Raw genomic sequence first — 19,631 nt, 5'->3', positions numbered from 1 at the left:
TATACGTACCGCGTACCTATCCTGCACTATATAAAACATAGTGAGTAGAACTTTCTACTGAAATTTTTAAAGAAAATTCAAATCGCCTAATATAATTATAGTTATAGTTTACTATAGTGGGTTTTTATTATACACTAGCTGTTCCCGCGACTTCGTCCGCGTGGAATTTTATTTTATTTTTATAAAATAAAAGTAGACTAAGTTACTCCTTATTACATCAACTACCTACCAAAAAAAAGTCCCGTCAAAATCGATCCAGCCATTTCAGAGATTAGCCGGAACAAACATACCGACAGACTGACAGATAAAAATTGTAAAATAGATATTTTGGTGTATGTACCGTATTTATATTCATATGCATGTACTAAAAAACGGTTATTTCAATATTACAAACAGACACTCAAATTTTATTTATATGTATAGATATAGTTTACATGCCCTAATTTTTCCGAACCTTAAAAAATATCATCCAAATATAGCAATTGTTTTATTTATACAGGGGTGTAACGAACGCGCCAATGTGGTTCTTCCATCACAACCCGTCCGGCCGAATACTGAATCGGTTCTCGAAGGATATGGGCCAAGTCGATACACTGCTGCCTGTCGCCCTGGTCGACTGTCTTGGTGTAAGTACTTTTTTTTTCTATAATAAGAAAGGCAAAAGTTGACTGCTAATGTCTAAGTAGAAACCATTATGTATATACATGACATTCCATAGGGATAGTAATAAAAAAACAAAACTACAAAAGGTCCTATACTAATAAATAATTGGAGATCTCATTTATTAACTTTTTTAAAATATTTTTGGGGTACTTAGAGGGACTTATTCTTTTATATTATTTTTTCTCGACTTTCGCCGGTAATCTTGGTATGTATGGGCCTAAGCCAAGTACATAACAATGTTCTATCTTAGGTGGATATACCATAATACAAATGTAGGCCTAATCTGTTTGTAGAAACTTTCTAACAATGCGGCATGTGTTTAGAACTACAGCCTTCTGTAGTTGGCAGTATATATTAGGGGGCAAGTTCAAGGTATTTAGTGACTGATGCATGTGTTTCGGTATGACACCTGTAGTTGAGAGGACGATTGGGACTATTGTTACTTTTTGTAAGTGCCAGAGTCGGGTTATTATTATTATTATATAATAATAAAAAGGGAGATATATAATATATATATATATAAAGAAAAATAATAATAATAATAATCTCAGGACAATTCACACAGCGTCATCTAAACCCAAGTTAAACTAACTAAAGCTTGTGTTATGGGTACTAGACTACTGATACAAATACATAGATAATTTTCGTAAATACATACCGATGGTCGTGGGTACGATTCCTCGCACGGCACAAACATTTGTATTCATGAGTATATATGTATTTGTATCAGTGATCTAATTATCTAGTACTAATAACACAAGCTTTAACTTAACTTGGGTCTAGTTGGCGCTGTGTGAATTGTTCTGAGGAAAAAAATATTATGAGGTTTTTCTGCTCCTCAGTTCCTGTTCGAAGTGCTGTCGATTCTGGTGGTGGTGTGCCTGGTGAACTGGTGGTTGCTGGTGCCCACGGCTGTGATGGCGGTGCTGCTGTTTCTCCTCCGAGGGTTGTTCTTGTGCACGAGCAGGGAGTTGAAGCGGATTGAAGCTATCGGTAAATTTATACTTATATATTAACTAACTGACCTGACAAACGTTGTTTTGCATATAAATTTAATATCGTAATTAAAAATATTGCGATGGTAGAAGAGTGAAAATATACTTATTAATACTACTCATTCATAATTTAACACATATAAAAACAAATTAATATTACTTCTTAAAGGCACAACATGATATACACCATCTGTTTTAAAAACTATATATACATTTAATTTATGAGCTTTAGAGCATGTGTGTTTGTGCGTGCGTGCGTACGTGCGTGCGTGCGTATATATGTGTGTATTGCATCGGTGTACGTTGTTTTCCGCATGCATAACGCTGAGTGTCATTTTTATGTAAATACTAGCTGTCCCGGCAAACGTTGTTTTGCCTTAAAATAAAAAAAATTTAGGGGTGGACTATCCCTAACTTTTAGGGGGATGAAAAATAGATGTTGGCCGATTTTCAGACCTACTCAATACGTTCATAAAATTTCATGAGAATCGGTCAAGCCGTTTCGGGGGAGTATGGGAACGAAAACTGTGACACAAATTTTATATATAAGATATAGAATAAATACAGCAATATTATATATATAATCTGTACAATACGATCAGCCCGCAGTCAGTCTCTCAACCACGCGGCGGCCACAGTCTCCGGTCTGACCACGATCCGTTCAGCTCGGGAGCAGCAGCGGACCCTGGCGCGAGAGTTCGACAAGCTCCAAGACTTGCACTCGTCAGTGTGGACCCTCGTGCTCACCACCAACAGGGCGTTCGCGTGGTGGATGGACATGACCTGCTGTCTCTACCTTGCGTTCGTCACCTTCAGCTTTTTCCTGTTCACCGGTGATGGTAAGACGGAAATTTATTGGCGGTTTAGTTCTTTAGTTCTTTAAATGGTGGTGACCTTCGCATTCGTCACCTTCAGTTTCTTTCTGTTCACCAGTGATGGTAAGATAAATAATTATTGGCGGTTTACTTCTTTAGTTCTTTAAATGGTGGTGACCCTCGCATTCGTCGCCTTCAGCTTCTTTCTGTTCACCAGTGATGGTAAGATAAATATTAATTGACGGTTTAGTACTTTAAATGGAGGTGACCCTCGCATTCGTCACCTTCAGCTTCTTTCTGTTCACCAGTGATGGTAAGATAAATATTAATTGACGGTTTAGTTCTTTAAATGGTGATGACCCTCGCATTCGTCGCCTTCAGCTTCTCTCTGTGCACCTGTCATGATAAGTTAGAAATTATTAGAAATAAAGTTATTAGAAATTACTGTTAATTAATTGCAATGACATTCCATATGTGCGGTGATGATCTTGGTGAATTATTATCATAAAACAACATAGTCTTAAAAAAATATTACGGAATTATTCCTAAGTGTTAGAATTCACATCATTATTGTAGAAAAAATCCGATATTTAAAAATATATTAAAAGAAGGTAGTTTGTTTTTAGTACTAATGAAGTACCCAATGTAAGGATTATTACGAATATTGTAAATAGCGCCATCTAGTATTTATAGACTAACCAACTACACTGACTTTGGTCTATAAATACGGAGGTCGGTAGTTGAATAATCCTCTTTCGTTGCGTGAGCCGCGGCATTCAGTCAACGAGCGCAGAGCGTGTCAGTTGTGTTTTGGATATTAAAGGGAATTGTATTAGCAATGGGTTTATCCCGGTCTTAGTTGGGCCTGGGGGGAAGCTGCAAGTAGTGAAGGTGAGTGTTAATGCATTCTAAAAGGGCCTTTTAAACCCACACCCGTGTCACAAGTCACGGGCGCTACTTGGGGTTTCCCTTACGGTAAACGGCTTCAAAGTCTCAGTCGTCCATGATAAATAGTGCTTCTTTCATAAGCAAGACACCTTTTATTGTATTTTTGGGATTACAATAATTAAACACGCTTTGAACTTGTTGCTCGTCGGCCATTCATCCAAGAAGGAAGATGTCAAGACCGAACCGTACTTTATTCAGTTTTTACCATAGATAACAATATTCCACAGATATAAAATTCAGATACTTTTCACTATAACTTAACAATTAGTAACTAGTAGTGACGCAATCGCCTCTAATTGCAGACTCTCTAGGCGGCAACGTGGGCTTGGCTGTCACGCAAGTGATAGGACTTGTCGGCATGTGTCAATATGGGATGCGACAAACCGCCGAAGTGGAGAACCAGATGACCTCTGTGAGTAATACTAGATGTATATATTATGTGTGACACAGTTACCTAGATATATCAAAATAATATTTGCATTTAATAATGTTTAGTAAGACAAATCCAATATTGTGTACTAAGTACTGCTGTGTCTAAACTGTGTCACCCCACCTTACATTTTCCTATTGTCATTTAGTATATATGATCAATATTTCTATGTACATATGATCTAATATAATCTTTAATATACATCGTCTCTACCAACAACATCGTATCATTTACCCGCAACATCTTACATAGATATTTACACGAATTGTTTTTTTTTTTTAAATTTCTTGTAATATAAATAGTGTACATGTACAGACGGCCGAAGATAATTAACACAGCGCCATCTAGTCCTAAGCTAAGCAGAGCATGTGTTATGCTACACTTGATATAGATATTTTTTTTTTTGTAAATGCACACATAATATACGTAGAAAACACCTAGATTAATACAAACAATAATACTCATGAATACAAATGTTTGTACCGTGCGAGGAATCGAACCCGCGACCATTGGACTTAAAGTAGTGTGCTAAACTGCTAGATCATCGACATTGTCAATTCGTATTAAATTTAAATTAATTACTTTAAGTTAAACACATATTTTTGATCCTCTAACAGTGACCTCTGTAACTAGCGAATAAAAAAAATATTTATAAACATGAGGATAAGGACGAAGTTTGCTTGAACACAGGTAGAGAGGATCCTGGAGTACCAGAACTTGCCGCCAGAGAGTCCGGTGGATGTGAACCAGAAGGCCCTAAGGGCCAACCATCCCGACTTGGATTTCGACAAATGGCCCAGTAAAGGTAATTCTTTTCATATATAGAAATTGATGCTTAAAAATGGCAATAAATGTACATAAACAGAGTTTTTATATAATGTTAAACATAGACACCTACATAAGTACACAATAAATTGGCTTAAAAAAAAGAAATTCTCTCTTGAGTTTCTTGCCAGTTTTTTCAAATCTGAATACTGAACTGGACGGTATGGAAAAAATATTATTATAAAATAATTAACGTTCATAAACGACTAAAATGCCCTACATGAGTTAATTAGTTTTGATTTGATTTGATGGTTGGATGTAGGTGCATTACCTACTTGTTTTCTTATAGTTGATCGTGATAAATTCAGCACGCTGGTTTCCAAGGGAAAACGCGTTGTGATCATGTCGGGGTGACGTACCATACATTGCTAGCAATAGGGTCAACTATCTAAATTAGTAACAATCCGAAGGGGATTACGTCACGCCGCTATTAAGTTTTTTTTATGGATGATAATGGAATGGTGCACCCGCTTGCGCTAAAGGTTTACGCTGACGGAGCACCAGTAGAGGATACTAAGATGAGCATGAAGTCAGGTCGGTTAGCCCATCGTGACAAATTCACCAAGAATTTATCACTTGGTATACATTGCTAGCAATAAGATTTCAGTCATCATTACTAACAATCATCTTTTCCCCCCGCCGCTATTAAGTTATAAATATAAATTGACACAAAATTTTTTTAGACTTGAACTCACGGCCTTTGGTGTCTGTAAATCGATTAGGCTAGGCTTGACGGTCTCTTGTTAAATATAGTGATGTGAAATGAATTTTTCAGGGGAGATAGTCTTCGATAACGTGAGCCTTCAATACGAGCGTCCACCAAAGAGAGATGAACAAGTGAAGTCAGGCGAGAAACCTGACGAGCCTGTGTATGCTATAAAAGGTGTGAGCTTCACCATCCATCCAGCAGAGAAGGTCGCTGTGGTGGGAAGAACTGGTGCTGGGAAGAGCTCGCTTATCAACGCTCTGTTTGGGTATGTATAGCTTTTCTCTCTAAAATATGGTCGAGCGCAGTGATGGCTGGCTCATCAGTCATAGTCGTGAACGAGTGCTGCTTGTAGGGACTGGTCTGGTCTGGTCTCTGGTCACTACGACTGATTTAGTCTTGTTTAGTTACTCAACCAATCGGTCGTATATTTAATATTTTCTCTATTTGAGTATTTAATTAAATTAGTGCTAGTTGGTATAGTTTGTATTCACATACTTCAGCTTAAAAATGTAAAGTAACAAAGAGCAGCACGCAAATTTCTTGTACCTAGTTCTTGCGACGAGACAGCTTTCAGAATGAGCAATAGATAGAAAAAATGTGTGATGACTATTCAAAAGTACTACAATATAAGTTTATTTGAATAAATTATATTATATTTTTTATATAATTGGAATGACAAATATTATATAACATGAATGTGGATGGAAAGCGAGAGGATGATCGAACAGAAGATGGTTGGATTATAGGAAAGATGAGTCCTTTTGCCTTTCCCTGGGACGGGAAAATCAGAACTAGAAAAAAAATCTAATTACATTTATAAGCATTCCATATTCAAATTTGTGTTTACATTATTTTCGTACTAAATTTAAATGTAGGGTCATCGATAATGCTTTTATGTATCGATATTTGTACTTAACGAGGTAATGTGTATGAGATAAGGCTGAAGTTTGCGTAACGGTTTGAGCTCTCGATCGATTGCGCCGTATGGTGTGATCGAGGTCGTCGACTTCCCCGGCGAGGACGGTGTCGTGTATGTGCGGGCGTGGTGGTTTAATAAAGACGTGACCGTGGGCAGGCTGTGCCCCACGGAGGGGGCGGTGCTTGTGGACGGGGTGTGCGCGGGGGAGGCGGGGCTGCGGGCGTGGCGCGCGCGGCTGGCGGCGCTGCCGCAGCGGCCCGCGCTGTTCGCCGGAGCCCTGCGCGACAACCTCGACCCGCGCCGGCACTACTCCGACGCGCAGCTGCTCGACGCGCTCGACCAGGTGACCACTACACTTTTTTATACTACTAGCGTAGTAGTAGTAGTTTATGGACGTCGACACCGGGGGTGTTACGTGCGTCTCGCCGACCCTTAAGAAACTATAGTATACGCTTCTTGAAAGAACCCATGCCGTAGTCTTGCGAGAGAACCTCGGCAGGCAGTTCTTTCCGCCACTCGATGTTGTAGCGCGTATACAATAAACGCATATTTCCGTTCTGTCCGTCGACTGTATCATTTCGAGCTTCCAGGCTCTCGACGAAGTAGACCATTGAGTTAAAGTACCGAGCCAAAAATATGTTTTAATCTAATCGAATCTCATGTATGTACTGTAACACGTTTTTTATGTGTGGTAACGTAAGTGCTATAGAGAATATTATAATAGTCGTCGTGGTGGCAGGTGGAGCTGCGGTCGCTGGTGTCGCGGCTGGCGGGCGGGCTGAGCAGCCGCGTGGGGGACGGCGGCGGAGCGCTGTCGGGCGGCCAGCGGCAGCTCGTGTGCCTGGCGCGCGCCGCACTCGCCCGCGCCACGGTCCTCGTGCTGGACGAGGCCACCGCCAGCGTCGACCCCGAGTCAGTACTCCGCGCCTGGACTACGATACGTCCCGACACACCCCACACCACAAAATCATAGCTCCGAAACCATTGTTTGTTATAATTATTCTAGAACAATATATATGTAAAGAGTTTGTTTATTTTGTTGAACGCATTAATTTCTGGGTCGAATTTTTAATCTGTTTTCGTGTTCCAATCGATTCAAAATATCTTTATAAAATCTTATCAAATATTTCAAATATCTTATCTACCATCAGTTCAGACCGCTTTAGAGCTAAGAACTGACAAGAAACTCAACTCTTATTCTTTTTAAATGAACTTGTACATGATTGCAAAAATTCTGATTCATTCTGAATTTCAATTAGGGAGAATGTAGTGACCATCAGCATATGCTATTTTATATGTTTTGTATATGCAATACATTAACTATATACAAAGGCTGATGTATGGTAAATCACTCGATGTCCGCTACGAACGGAGCACGTATGAAAAACAGAAATAAAATTGCACCAGTCAGTTTATATATAAATATAACATAATGGTGCAATATATATAATACAGAGAGTCAATATACTTGATATAAATGGGTAATATTATTTAATATATACTTACAGAACTGATAAACACATTCAAAAAACAATACGCACAAAGTTCGCCAACTCGACGGTGCTGACCATCGCTCATCGTCTCCACACTGTTATGGACTACGATAGGATCATAGTGATGGACAAGTAAGTTACATTCAGGCAATCTGAATCTTACTCATATTGTAAAAAAACTGTGCTATAAAAACTGATTTTTATCTTGGTTAATATAAGCACAGATTAAAGAGTTAGTGTGAGTTAGTGTGCTACCAAGCGTTCCACTATATCCTCGTATATGCAACGTGGAATCTATTAGTTTTCAGCAAGAATGCACTCGGTTAATGATCTCGCTGTGATAATGCAGCATTGTGCCACCGAGCCACGTCGGAGGGCAATAATATATGCGCTTTGTTTGGAACGAAAATTTTAATAATGCATTATTTAAATGTTACTGATATTATAAACACGAATGTTTGTGAGTATGGATGGATGTTTGTTACTCTTTCACGGAAAAACTACTGAACGGATTTTTATGAAACTTCACAGTAATATAGCTTATACATCAATCATCAATCAATAACATATTATTACACAGTATAAAACAACTTCGCGGTCTGTATAAAACAAACTACGCAACGGATTTTGAAGTGGTTTTTTAATAGTGATTCAAATTCAAAGGAAGGTTTATATATATAATACATGTACACCCGTGCGAATCCGGGGCGAGTAGCTAGTAGGTTATAATTTTAAAAAATATGTAAATTGGCCGAAATATAATGATAAATGTTAAGAAAGTGTGATGCAGACGAAGTTCCGCGGGACAACTAGTCACTTATAATAATAATATGTTATATAGTAAGTTTTTACACGCCCATACAGAAAATAGTTAACTAAAGATATTTAGTATTACTCGGTCAGTATGATCCGTAACTCTAAATTAAGAAGAACATTTTCGAGAGTTAAAAGAAAGTAGATATAATAATAATATCTCAAGAATAATTCTCACAGCGCCATCTAGTCTCACGCGAAGCAGTGTGTGTTATGGGTACTAGACAACTGTTATAGATTCTTTTTGTTTTGTAAATTCATGGGTGTTAATTGTTCAGAGTTATTTATTTATTATTATTATTTATATTTAAATTTATTCTCAATTTTTGTCTATGATTTAGTTATATTTTATGTTTAAAACGTTTTAAAATTCTTATCGTTGTGTTGCAGAGGGCGTGTAGTTGAAACGGGACATCCGTATAGTAAATTGACTCAGAATAATCGAGCGGCCCCGACAACTGGTCACTTATAATAATAATATGTCATAAATTAAGAAATCTTTATGCCAGTCGGGATGTTTTAAAATTAAAATTTATTGTTATTCCTACAAATTTATAATTTACTAGCTTTTGCTCGCGGCTTCGCTCGCGTTAATTTATCCCCTTAGGGGTGGAATTTATCAAAATCCTTTCTTAGGGGATGTCTTACGTCATAAGTAGATTTAATAATAAAAGTCTCAGATCGGTTTAAAATTGACAGTTTCATACAAACTTTCATCCCCTATTTTATCCCCTTGGGGGTAGAATTAATCAAAATCTTATTTAAATGTTACTTAGATACCTACGTCATAACACCTTTGTTTTTAAATTCATCCAGTGTTTGGGCTGTGCGTTCAGAGTCACTACGTTTCAACTTTATTATATATATTTATATATATAACCCGTATATTTAGTGTTTATTTTATAATTATTAATATATTTAGTTGTAGTTTATGTTTAAAATGTGTTAAAACTCTTATCGTTATATTAAGAGGGCGATATTTTATTAGATTGATGACGGGAATCCGTACGAGATTGTTCTTCCGATATTACAGCGCGGCCCAAGCGAAATGGTTTTGACCAAAAGTCAGGTAAATTAAGAACATTATGTCAGTCGGGATGTTAAAATTTATTGTTAATCCTACAAATTTATAATATACGTTTTATTTTATGATTATATAATTTTATAATATTTGTATATATTTATGTAATACATTATTGTATCCCTTAGGTTCATATCTAAGGGGCATCTTTTAGATTATGGTATGAACTACTTACCGAGATTTTCTTCCGATATTACAGCATGAGGTTTTCCAAGAAGGGTATATTATGGTTCTTAAGGGTCATCAATGCGCACGGGTCATAAGCGTCAATAGGCTACGATAACCGTTTACCATCAGATGGGCCAAAAGCTTTTTATACCTACCTATGTAGTATCAAAAAATATTGTTTTTGTATATATTTTCATGCATTTTGTTTTTCATTTATTATATTTACTACTTGAATGGTATAATGGTAAAATACTACATTTGTATAGCGTGTATTAAAGTTAAATAAATAAATATATTTATAATAACTATAAAAATACTAGCTATTATAGTTTCAAACTTAAATTCTACTGGTAACTCTGAAAGTAATTTCCACTGAGCATTTCATTGTAGTGTAACCAAGTGATACCATTCTAATAAATATGCAAGATCTGTAATAAATATAATCATCATCATCATCATCATCGCAGCCCGGAAAACGTCCACTGCTGGACATAGGCCTCCCCCAAAGAACTCCACGACGATCGGTCCTGCGCTGCTCGCATCCAATGCCTTCCAGCGATCTTGACCAGATCGTCGGTCCACCTTGCTGGAGACCTTCCCACGCTGCGTCTTCCGGTCCAATAAATATAATAAATATCTTGATATTTATTATATCAATATTAAATAATTTATATAATAAATATCAAGTCTGTATTCATATCTGATTTGTATGTATATACTATTCACCGTGCCCTCAAGCAATTATTTATTTAAATTTTACTTAATATAATTGTGCAACATTTCCAAATTTATTATACTCAATTTAATCCACGTGAGCTCTTATTAATATATGTTTAATAGGCAAATATTGTTTTTTTACGACAGGCCCCACTGGCGATACCTGAGAACTTTGCGTTCGATCAGCGGTCGGAACACGAAGATGCTGGCCCTCCTGTTGTTAGGAACCGGCTGAGGACCTACTCCAATAGGTAACTTCATATACTGTAATATAGAAATAAACTTAGTACAAGTATTTTTGAATAATCACATTTTTTTATTCTATGGCTCATTTGGAATGCAGACTCATCATAAGAAGAATGAGCAAGAAACATTTGTGTTGCTCTTTTAAATAAATATTGTTTTAAATAGATTTGGTTTGACAAGGATTAGGCATGTGACAATCAACATAGAAACCGATCTTTGTTCAATCAGATAACATTGTCAGCGCTATGAATTTTAAGTTAGATTTTTTCTACAAAATCATTAGTATCATTTATAAATTCTGCAATTTTATAATAAGCTTCTTACAAATATATTTTATAAGACATTTGATTATTTTTTCTGGACAATGAAAATTGAGGACAGACTCTGGCATATGTGATTTAATTTACTTATGGAGCCACGTATATTGTATGTCAGTTCAATCTGCTAACTTTATACTGTATTTGGGAATTTAATAAATTTACTGTTTTCGTCTTAACTACAATTGCCTTTTTCGCCCTAAAATATGATCGAGAGCAGTGATTGCTGGCTCATCCGTCGGTGGTCTAGAGGTTTAGCACACCGCTTTACTTCAAATGGTCGCGGGTTCGATTCCTCGCACGGCACAAACATTTGTATTCATGCGTATGATTTTTGTAACGCTCTGGGTGATCCCCAGCTATATTATGTATGTATTTACAAAAAAATTAAACCAGTTTTTTGCTATTTATATTAGTTGTCAAGTACTCATAACACAAGCTCTGCTTACCATGGGACTAGATGGCGCTGTATTTATTGTCCAGGGTTATTTATTTATTATATAATCTATACATATAAATAAAATTGAAGTGTCTGTTTGTAATATTGAAAAAACTGTATTTTACTACATGCATACGAATATAAATACGGTACATACACTAAAATATTTTTTTTACAATTTTTGTCTGTCTGTCTGTCGGTCTGTTTGTTCCAGCTAATCTCTGAAATGGCTGGACCGATTTTGACGGGACTTTTTTTGGCAGGTAGCCTGATGTGATAAGGAGTAACATAGGCTACTTTTATTTAATAAAAAAAAATTTTTGAAAAATCATGTTAAATTCCAAGCGGACGAAGACGCAGGAACAGTGGGACGATCGAAACGATATTCTCCGTTTTCGGGGACGATTTCGGAATGAACGTTTTTCATGGTACGAATCACACGAAATATCGATCCGAAATTTCGGAATTGCACTTCGCGGGAACAGCTTACTAGCTGATTCCGCGACTTCGTCCGCTATATAATATAATATAAATAGTTCAGTATTAATTATAATAAACTGTAAAATATATTTTCAGATCTGAAGTCAGTGATCAAGACAGTGTGGGTATTTTCAAGACGTTAGTGGAACAAACTGGTAAAGAGACGGCTGCTATGCTGTACAAGATGGCCGAAGAGGTTTGTTCTTTCTTTATTATTATTTGTCTCTCGTAAATCTGGATTGTTATTTCTTCACTACTATATATTATTAACGTACAACACTATTATATATAATTTACTATAGATAATTCTTCTTAGCTGCAACTGTACTGTACTGTACTTTGTGTATACAATTTATCCTGGATTGTCTAGTTGGGATCAAGCTTTCAGTCGCAATGAGATTTTTCACGTTGTAATCAAATGTACTCAATAAAATTTAAACACTTGATATGTCCACATTTTGAGTTGAGTCTTACGCTTTTAAGGGAATATGTGTATACATCCCTTTAAGGTTTAGGTCTAGGACTCACTTCGTCGACAATAATCTGATGAAATCAAGTGTTAATGTTGTTCGAGAATCGAACCTGTAACCTTCGACAGTAAAGCAGTATCCAATGCGAGGCTGTCACAAAATTATGTTTATTTTTTAATCTAATATATAAATAATAACTTCAATAGATTAAGTAGGGTATTAGATATTGATTTGTTTTCCGATAGAATATCTTTAGCGAGGGCCGTGATGAGCAGGCAATTCTTTGATTTATAAGTATCTAATTTGATGTTACTTATATGCATTTCCATTATTTAAAAATGTTTGTTTGTTAGTTTCAGCATATGTTTTAATTTAGTAGATTGTTATTTTTTGCTATATGATTTTATGAGTACTTATGACACATACAGGCCTCACGTGTTAGTACTGTAATTTATTTTATATTACGTTTCTATCCGTGAACACCTGTAAGTGGCCGTTCTGATTTAATTATGTTTATAACTATGTTTGTAAATAGCCTTGGTTTTCCAAAATAAATAAATAAAATAAAAAAATAAATATTTTTTACAGAGCTACAAAAAACAACAGCAAAAGAAGGACCTGTGAAGAGATTATGAAGCCAATGTTGCCTTCGTTTTATATTCGAATTATTTTTACTGATCAGTATTTTATATTTATTAATATTAATTTATATTTGTTTTACAAACGATCAAAGATATGTTACTTTGTATACAGTTTAATAGATAATTTGTTTTTTTTTAAACCATGGATCTCTATGTATAGTGAAATAGATACAAATTATTTTGTAGTAAAATTTATTTCTTTTTTTTTATTTTAAAGAAAGTTTATTTTACAGTGTATAATAATTAGTGAAGATATTTAACAATTTCCCGCCAAAAGTTCTGTCATGTAGAAATGTTATTTCTATAGGCTATTTCTGTATGAAAAAGTGGTATTATTTCTATTATTATTAATTTTATATGCAAGCATGCGGAGAAATGGAGTTTAATGTAATTCAAATGTATTATTGTACATTATTTTATGTGACATCACATGAATGAAAAATTTATTAAGTATTTCAATTGTAATGTTCGACTCACTCGAATTGTATCTTTATTCTGTACTTACTAAGGTGCTATTTGTCAATTTCGTACTTATTATTAAATTTATGCAAAAAAATTGATGTAATAATTACTGCAAATTCAAATTATAATGTCATTTATTCATGTAGACATTTTAGTCGCATATGAAAATAAAGTTTTTTTGATATTGTTTTGCTCAACGAATTTGGCCATGAAAGTGTTACTTACTTATATATTTAAATGTGTCAATTAATTTTATTATCTAATATATAAAATTGTCGTGTCGAGGTGTTTGTTATCAAACTCAGCCAAAACGGCTTTACCGATTTTTATGAAATTTTGTGTGCATATCAGGTAGGTCTGAGTATCGGCCAATATCTATTTTTATACCCCTCAATAATAAGGGTGACCCACCCCTAATATTTATATTTATTATTTTGATAAAAAAATATGTTTATTATTTTATGATTCGGCACTAACAAATTATGCATTTGTTAATTATTATTTACCTCTATTATCAGTCAGCTAGTTATAACTATACATAGAATCGACGCAGGCTCGTCGATACTAAATGTATTTGTGTTTAGTATTATATATACAATAGGAATATCGCCATTGCGTTTTCCAGAAAATATTAAAGATAATGAACCTATTATCGATAGCGTGGATTTTGTTCCGAAGAGAAGGAAATTTATTTTCGGGTTTAATGGATGATAATCAAATGGTGCACCCGCTTACGCTAACGGTTTCCGATGTAGGGGCACCAGTGGAAAATGATAACATGAGAATGAGGTCAGGTCAGTTAGTTCATCGCGACAAATTTACTACGAAATTATCATGATGGTTTCCATGGGAAACTGCGTGGAAGTCAATCTGATGATGATTATGAACAATTCTCTTACCTGGAGCGAAATTTTTGCATGAATTTCTTGCATGTGCATGTTACTAGATTCTTTTCATCAATTCTGCTCTGGATTTTATTTTCATAGTGATCTAGTTCAGAGTGAAGTCTGTTTTAATTACAAGATACACATATATATCTAGTTACAAATGGTGCTTCCTAATGTAAATTCTTTAAGATGTTGTATAAATCCATTTTCTGTATGTTACCAGTAGATTATGATAACGTGCTGTGATTCATGTCTTAATAGAAATTGGCATTTATTACCTGATTGTAAATTAAGTAAGATTATTTACGTTGTCCTTTATGCGTGTGGTCATCACAGAATATACTGTTACGTCGGTCGTATCCAATACGTGTTATTCCCTTTATGAACAGTATTTCGCGACAGGAATATGGCGTAGTTTGAATATAATATATATATATGATAGACTTATTCATGACAAATCTTATTTATTGAATGGTTTAATTAAATCAATATTTTTGAAACTATTCTCTTCAATTCATACAGAGACGAAACTCAATTAGTAGAATTCGATATATATATTAAAATATATAATATGTTTACCAGTGGTATAGTGCAATATTGCATTTCACGTATTAACGCACTTAAATACATATGAAGTTAATTAGAATGCATGTTTTAGTATTGAGGTCCATTCTACGAGATTGATTTGGTGCCCACTACACACGTTCATGGTGCTATCATTACCTTAGCGTTAGGATTCCATTATTTTGTCAATTAGGAAACAAAGTTTCGAAAATTAGAATTTAACTATCCCCAAATTAATTTGCTAATTTTTTAATAGTTAAACGCGCAAAGCGTATTGTGAATATCGTTGAAACTTTGGTTAACTAGAAATTATAATGTATTTTTGTCACAGTGATAATTAAATTTTTATTCATAAAAAAATGTTAGGGTTATGTAAATAACAACTTACAACTCAAACAGCGCCATCCACTATAGACCCGAACTTAACAAGGCTGGAGTAATGGATGCTAGTTAACTGTATAGTTTTCTTTGAAAATACGTAAACATCCATAATATAAAAAACACCCGCTGTAAATATTTCGATCGTATTTTTTCCATTAAAATATCTAAAATTGAGATTACCTAAAAGAAATTATTTATATTTTTAAAACATGTAAGTTAAATACTAAAGAGCCCATGTAACTGAAAATTATAAAATTCCAATAAGTTGTGAAAATTGCGCGGTAAAACTAGTACCTAATGCGAATAAGTTATTTGTGCAGTGCTAACATCTACGACCAGGGATGTTAACGAGCTCTGTAACCCTAACCGAAACTATCAGATATCCGATATAATAAAATATCCGTAACCGTAACCGAATCCGAAATAAAAGTTTCGGACAATATCGGATAGGGACGGAGCGTAATTGAGACACATTCTGTAACGATTTTATTTGGTATTTGTATTTTACTTTTGAAATTTCTTAAAACATTAATATCCGTAACTGAAATTATCCGAAACTAACGGATAATCCGAAATAATTTCATATCCCCATCCGTATCCGGTATAATAATCAATCCTATATCCGAAATATCATATCCATAACATCCTTGTTTACGACTGTACTTACGCGAAGTATATTGTTACTCAATTGAATAATGATTCATACTCCTTTTGAAGGGATATTAATATTCTGTGGCCGAAACAGATTGAATAATCGTTTTAATTTCAATTTGTTACGGTTTTGTAAAGGTTTGTTTATTTTTGTCATAATGTATCTACAGATGGCGGGATTGTCGTATTTCTTATTTTTAATATTTCCTTTTCATTTTCGCAATATTGTACATTTTAAAAATGGCTATTTTTCATACCTGATTATTTTCATAAAGTAGTTTCAAATATGGATTGCAAAAAATTAAATAAAGCAGAATGGAATCCCGCCGTCTCAAATGTCTAACATCCATATTATTATGTACTTACCTACATAATTCTTTTTTAATTTTCAAAATGTTACCACTATTGAAATCATATCAATAAAGTATATTACTATTTAGTTATTCTATTTTTAGCATAGATAATTATATTGATTTATGTAAATTATTTTATCGTCAAGAATGTGAGTTTATTACAAATAATTATAGAAATTAGAAATTATAGTTAATTTGTTTAATTACTTAACCCAAAATAGAACACTCTTTACTACTTTGAAGAAATCAAAACGCAAAAACGACTTCATGGATCTTTCGTTAATTTTTTATAAGCATCAGCTATCAATTGCCAAATTATATTACCGTATATTCACTAGCATCTTGCAAATAGAATTCGAATAGCATTTACCTGACGGTCCACCTAAAGGAAAATCGTAAACGTCGTCGTTGGAAACTTTTATTAACCTTTTTTGTACACAATATATTGTTTTTACATGTAATATAAGTCATTACAGTATTCTGCTATACCGGCGCCGTTTGCTTTGCTCGTCGTCTTGATATTCTTTCTTCACACGTCGCTTATATACATGACTACCATTGCATAGAGAATGATTATGACGCTTATGGTATTTCTTATGCGTTGCCATTTTTGAGGTAGTGTCTATCGAACCTTGTAATTTCCCTGCCATCAAATCAAACCAGAACACAGGTTATACAGTAAGCTGGTAGTGAAAAAACGGACAATAACTAGAACTAGATAATAACTAGACTACAATTATTTGGAGATCGATTGCTGGCTTATAGAAAGTTTACGAGAAATGTATTTAGTTTTAATTTATCCTTCATCATACGTAGTATACAAAATTGCATTATTATATGGGAGACTAGCTGTTCCCGCGATTTCGTCCGCGTGGAATTTAAGTTTATTTTTCTAAAATAAAAGTCTTTACTCTTTATTACATCAGTTACCTGCCAAAAAAGTCCCGTTAAAATTGGTCTAGCTATTTCGGAGATTAGCTCGAACAAACCGACAGACAGACAGACAGACAGACAAAAATTGTAAAAAAGTGGTTTTTGGTATATTCATATGCACGTACTAAAAAACGGTTATTTCAATATTACAAATAGACACTTCAATTTTATTTATATGTATAGATTGAACCCAGGAGAGGAGTGGTAGCGACGTCGCGACCGACGCATGGGGATTGAAATAAAGAAACTAGACCATTTAATATCTTCCAGTTTCAGTCTTCTTCATATTCAATTTCTTGTAAAATCATTCGCTTATCATCATCGTCTTGCCTCAATCCGTACTGGAGTCCACGGAGTATATCTCCTCCCTCCCTATATCCCTTGCAGCCGTCATCTTCAAACTTACTTCCTTTTTTTTGCATATCCTTCTCACAGACCATCCTTTTGTTTACTATATAATTAGTATGGACAGACTCATTTCATACAAAATCTTTAAAGTACTAATTAACTTCGTACCTTTGCATATTTTCTGTGAATATTTAAAATATTTCTTATAACTAATTACTCGACCCGTTTTCGATCGGATCGTATGTGACTATTGAATATTATTGTGTGGGAGATTACTTTTCAGCAATAATAGACATTGTAAAAGAACAGTTGTCAGCAAGTCAATATACAATGTTTATAAAAACTACGGAAATGCTAACATTGCTTTCTTAATGATGTGAGCGTTGCTTGTTTTCTTTACACTAACCCGCTTTTTGTCCTTTTAACTCCATAGGACTGGCGTACTTTGTAACAAATTATTATTATTGAGGTACAACAACGAATTCACGGTTTTCCCTACAGATCCATCTCAACATTTGCATCTTCACTTCTGCGATCATACGTCTTCCATAAACTAACACTCCAATTACAGATCAACATTGAAACCCATATGTTGTATACATATGAGTTGGGTATTTCTTGACGATCTTCAAACTGCTTGATCAAGTCAATTGACACATATCCATGTTTAGCTGAAAAAGAATTTGACGTTTGACGTATTTCCTCCAGAAACATAGAACCATTTTTTTTTTATTTTGGCGGTTGCATATTTTTTTTTCAACAGCATATTTTTTTTTACAAAACAAAATCAAACTGAAATATCACAAGTCTTTTTTTTCTTGCGTTACAAATCTCTTTAGTGCGTGTAGCAACCGCCATAAAAAAATATGCACTGACTTTTTAAAAATATCTTTTGGCGCCGCCATGTTGCGGGTCTTTTTTTTTAATTGCGGCTCGTGAATATCTTTTTATGCATCTTTTTTACAAGAATTACACAACTAAGTCAGTAACACATTAAAACTATGACTAATTAAATTTACAAATCAATGTTAACAAACTTCAATTTGTTTATCCAAAATAATTACATGATATAAACTTGAAGCCACGCTTCAGTAAATAAAAATGTCACCCAAAAACTTGTATTAAAAATAATAAAAACACTCTGTTCAATAATGAACTTGCACTTTTATTTTATTCTCAAATATCTCCACAACCACGATAAAATATTTTGGACAAACAAATTACAATATTATCCGTGTAAAACTATTTACAAATGGTTATTATCATCTAAAACAGCAAAATATTAAAAGAAAATCTAGCCATTATACCAATGGTACTACTCTAAACAATATTCATAAATGTTTTATACAGTACATTCTAGAAATCAAAACGATAAACTGACTTTGTACACTTGATTTTCATTTCGTATTCAATATATTTTGTATCGATCAGCGAAATCAGTATAACCGATGCTCCTATACTCTCAAATACATGTTTGTATTAAAAAATATACATTTCATTACACTATAATTTTAAGAACATCTGTTTTGTGAAACATGTTGCATGTTTTCTAATTCCCTTATTCGTACAAATATCAATTCTATAATAAATCTACTGTTGATTGAACTGTCTCATTTACTCAAGCTAATTCTTTCATTTGAAAGAATGCGACAAAAAAAATAATAGTTAAAATAAGTGAGCTGGTTAGTGTAATACATATATATTAAAAAAAAAAGATTCTGTTTGTTTTATTAGAAAATAATACAAATTAAATAATTACGATGCCAGGTACAACACGTATAGCGTTGAAGCTAAGTTATTAGTGTTTATAACGAGAGATGTTACATTAAATATGGTTTACTGTAAAACATCGTCTGTCTGGGTACTTCAGTACCACCTATTGT

General features: G+C 34.2%; 1 protein-coding gene across 1 annotated transcript in view; it reads left to right on the top strand.

The window, feature by feature from the left end:
- The window catches only part of LOC131842340 (probable multidrug resistance-associated protein lethal(2)03659), a 58,862-nt gene extending 45,091 nt beyond the window's left edge, over positions 1–13,771 (top strand). The window contains exons 21-34 of the mRNA XM_059190881.1: positions 500–626; positions 1,506–1,656; positions 2,261–2,497; positions 3,724–3,833; positions 4,542–4,656; positions 5,452–5,650; positions 6,461–6,647; positions 7,044–7,216; positions 7,813–7,929; positions 9,001–9,058; positions 9,644–9,679; positions 10,724–10,827; positions 12,155–12,254; positions 13,117–13,771. Of these exons, the coding sequence (XP_059046864.1) occupies positions 500–626; positions 1,506–1,656; positions 2,261–2,497; positions 3,724–3,833; positions 4,542–4,656; positions 5,452–5,650; positions 6,461–6,647; positions 7,044–7,216; positions 7,813–7,929; positions 9,001–9,058; positions 9,644–9,679; positions 10,724–10,827; positions 12,155–12,254; positions 13,117–13,152 (1,750 nt within the window). The 3' untranslated portion in view covers positions 13,153–13,771. The remainder of the gene's footprint in view (positions 1–499; positions 627–1,505; positions 1,657–2,260; positions 2,498–3,723; positions 3,834–4,541; positions 4,657–5,451; positions 5,651–6,460; positions 6,648–7,043; positions 7,217–7,812; positions 7,930–9,000; positions 9,059–9,643; positions 9,680–10,723; positions 10,828–12,154; positions 12,255–13,116) is intronic.
- The last annotated feature ends 5,860 nt before the right edge of the window (positions 13,772–19,631 follow it).

The sequence above is a fragment of the Achroia grisella genome, unplaced genomic scaffold, assembly GCF_030625045.1.
Source record: "Achroia grisella isolate CSIRO2021 unplaced genomic scaffold, CSIRO_AGI_Agris_v1 utg2156, whole genome shotgun sequence".
NCBI lineage: Eukaryota > Metazoa > Arthropoda > Insecta > Lepidoptera > Pyralidae > Achroia > Achroia grisella.
Note: the sequence above shows the minus strand (reverse complement) of the source record. Positions and strands in the feature narration are given on the sequence as shown.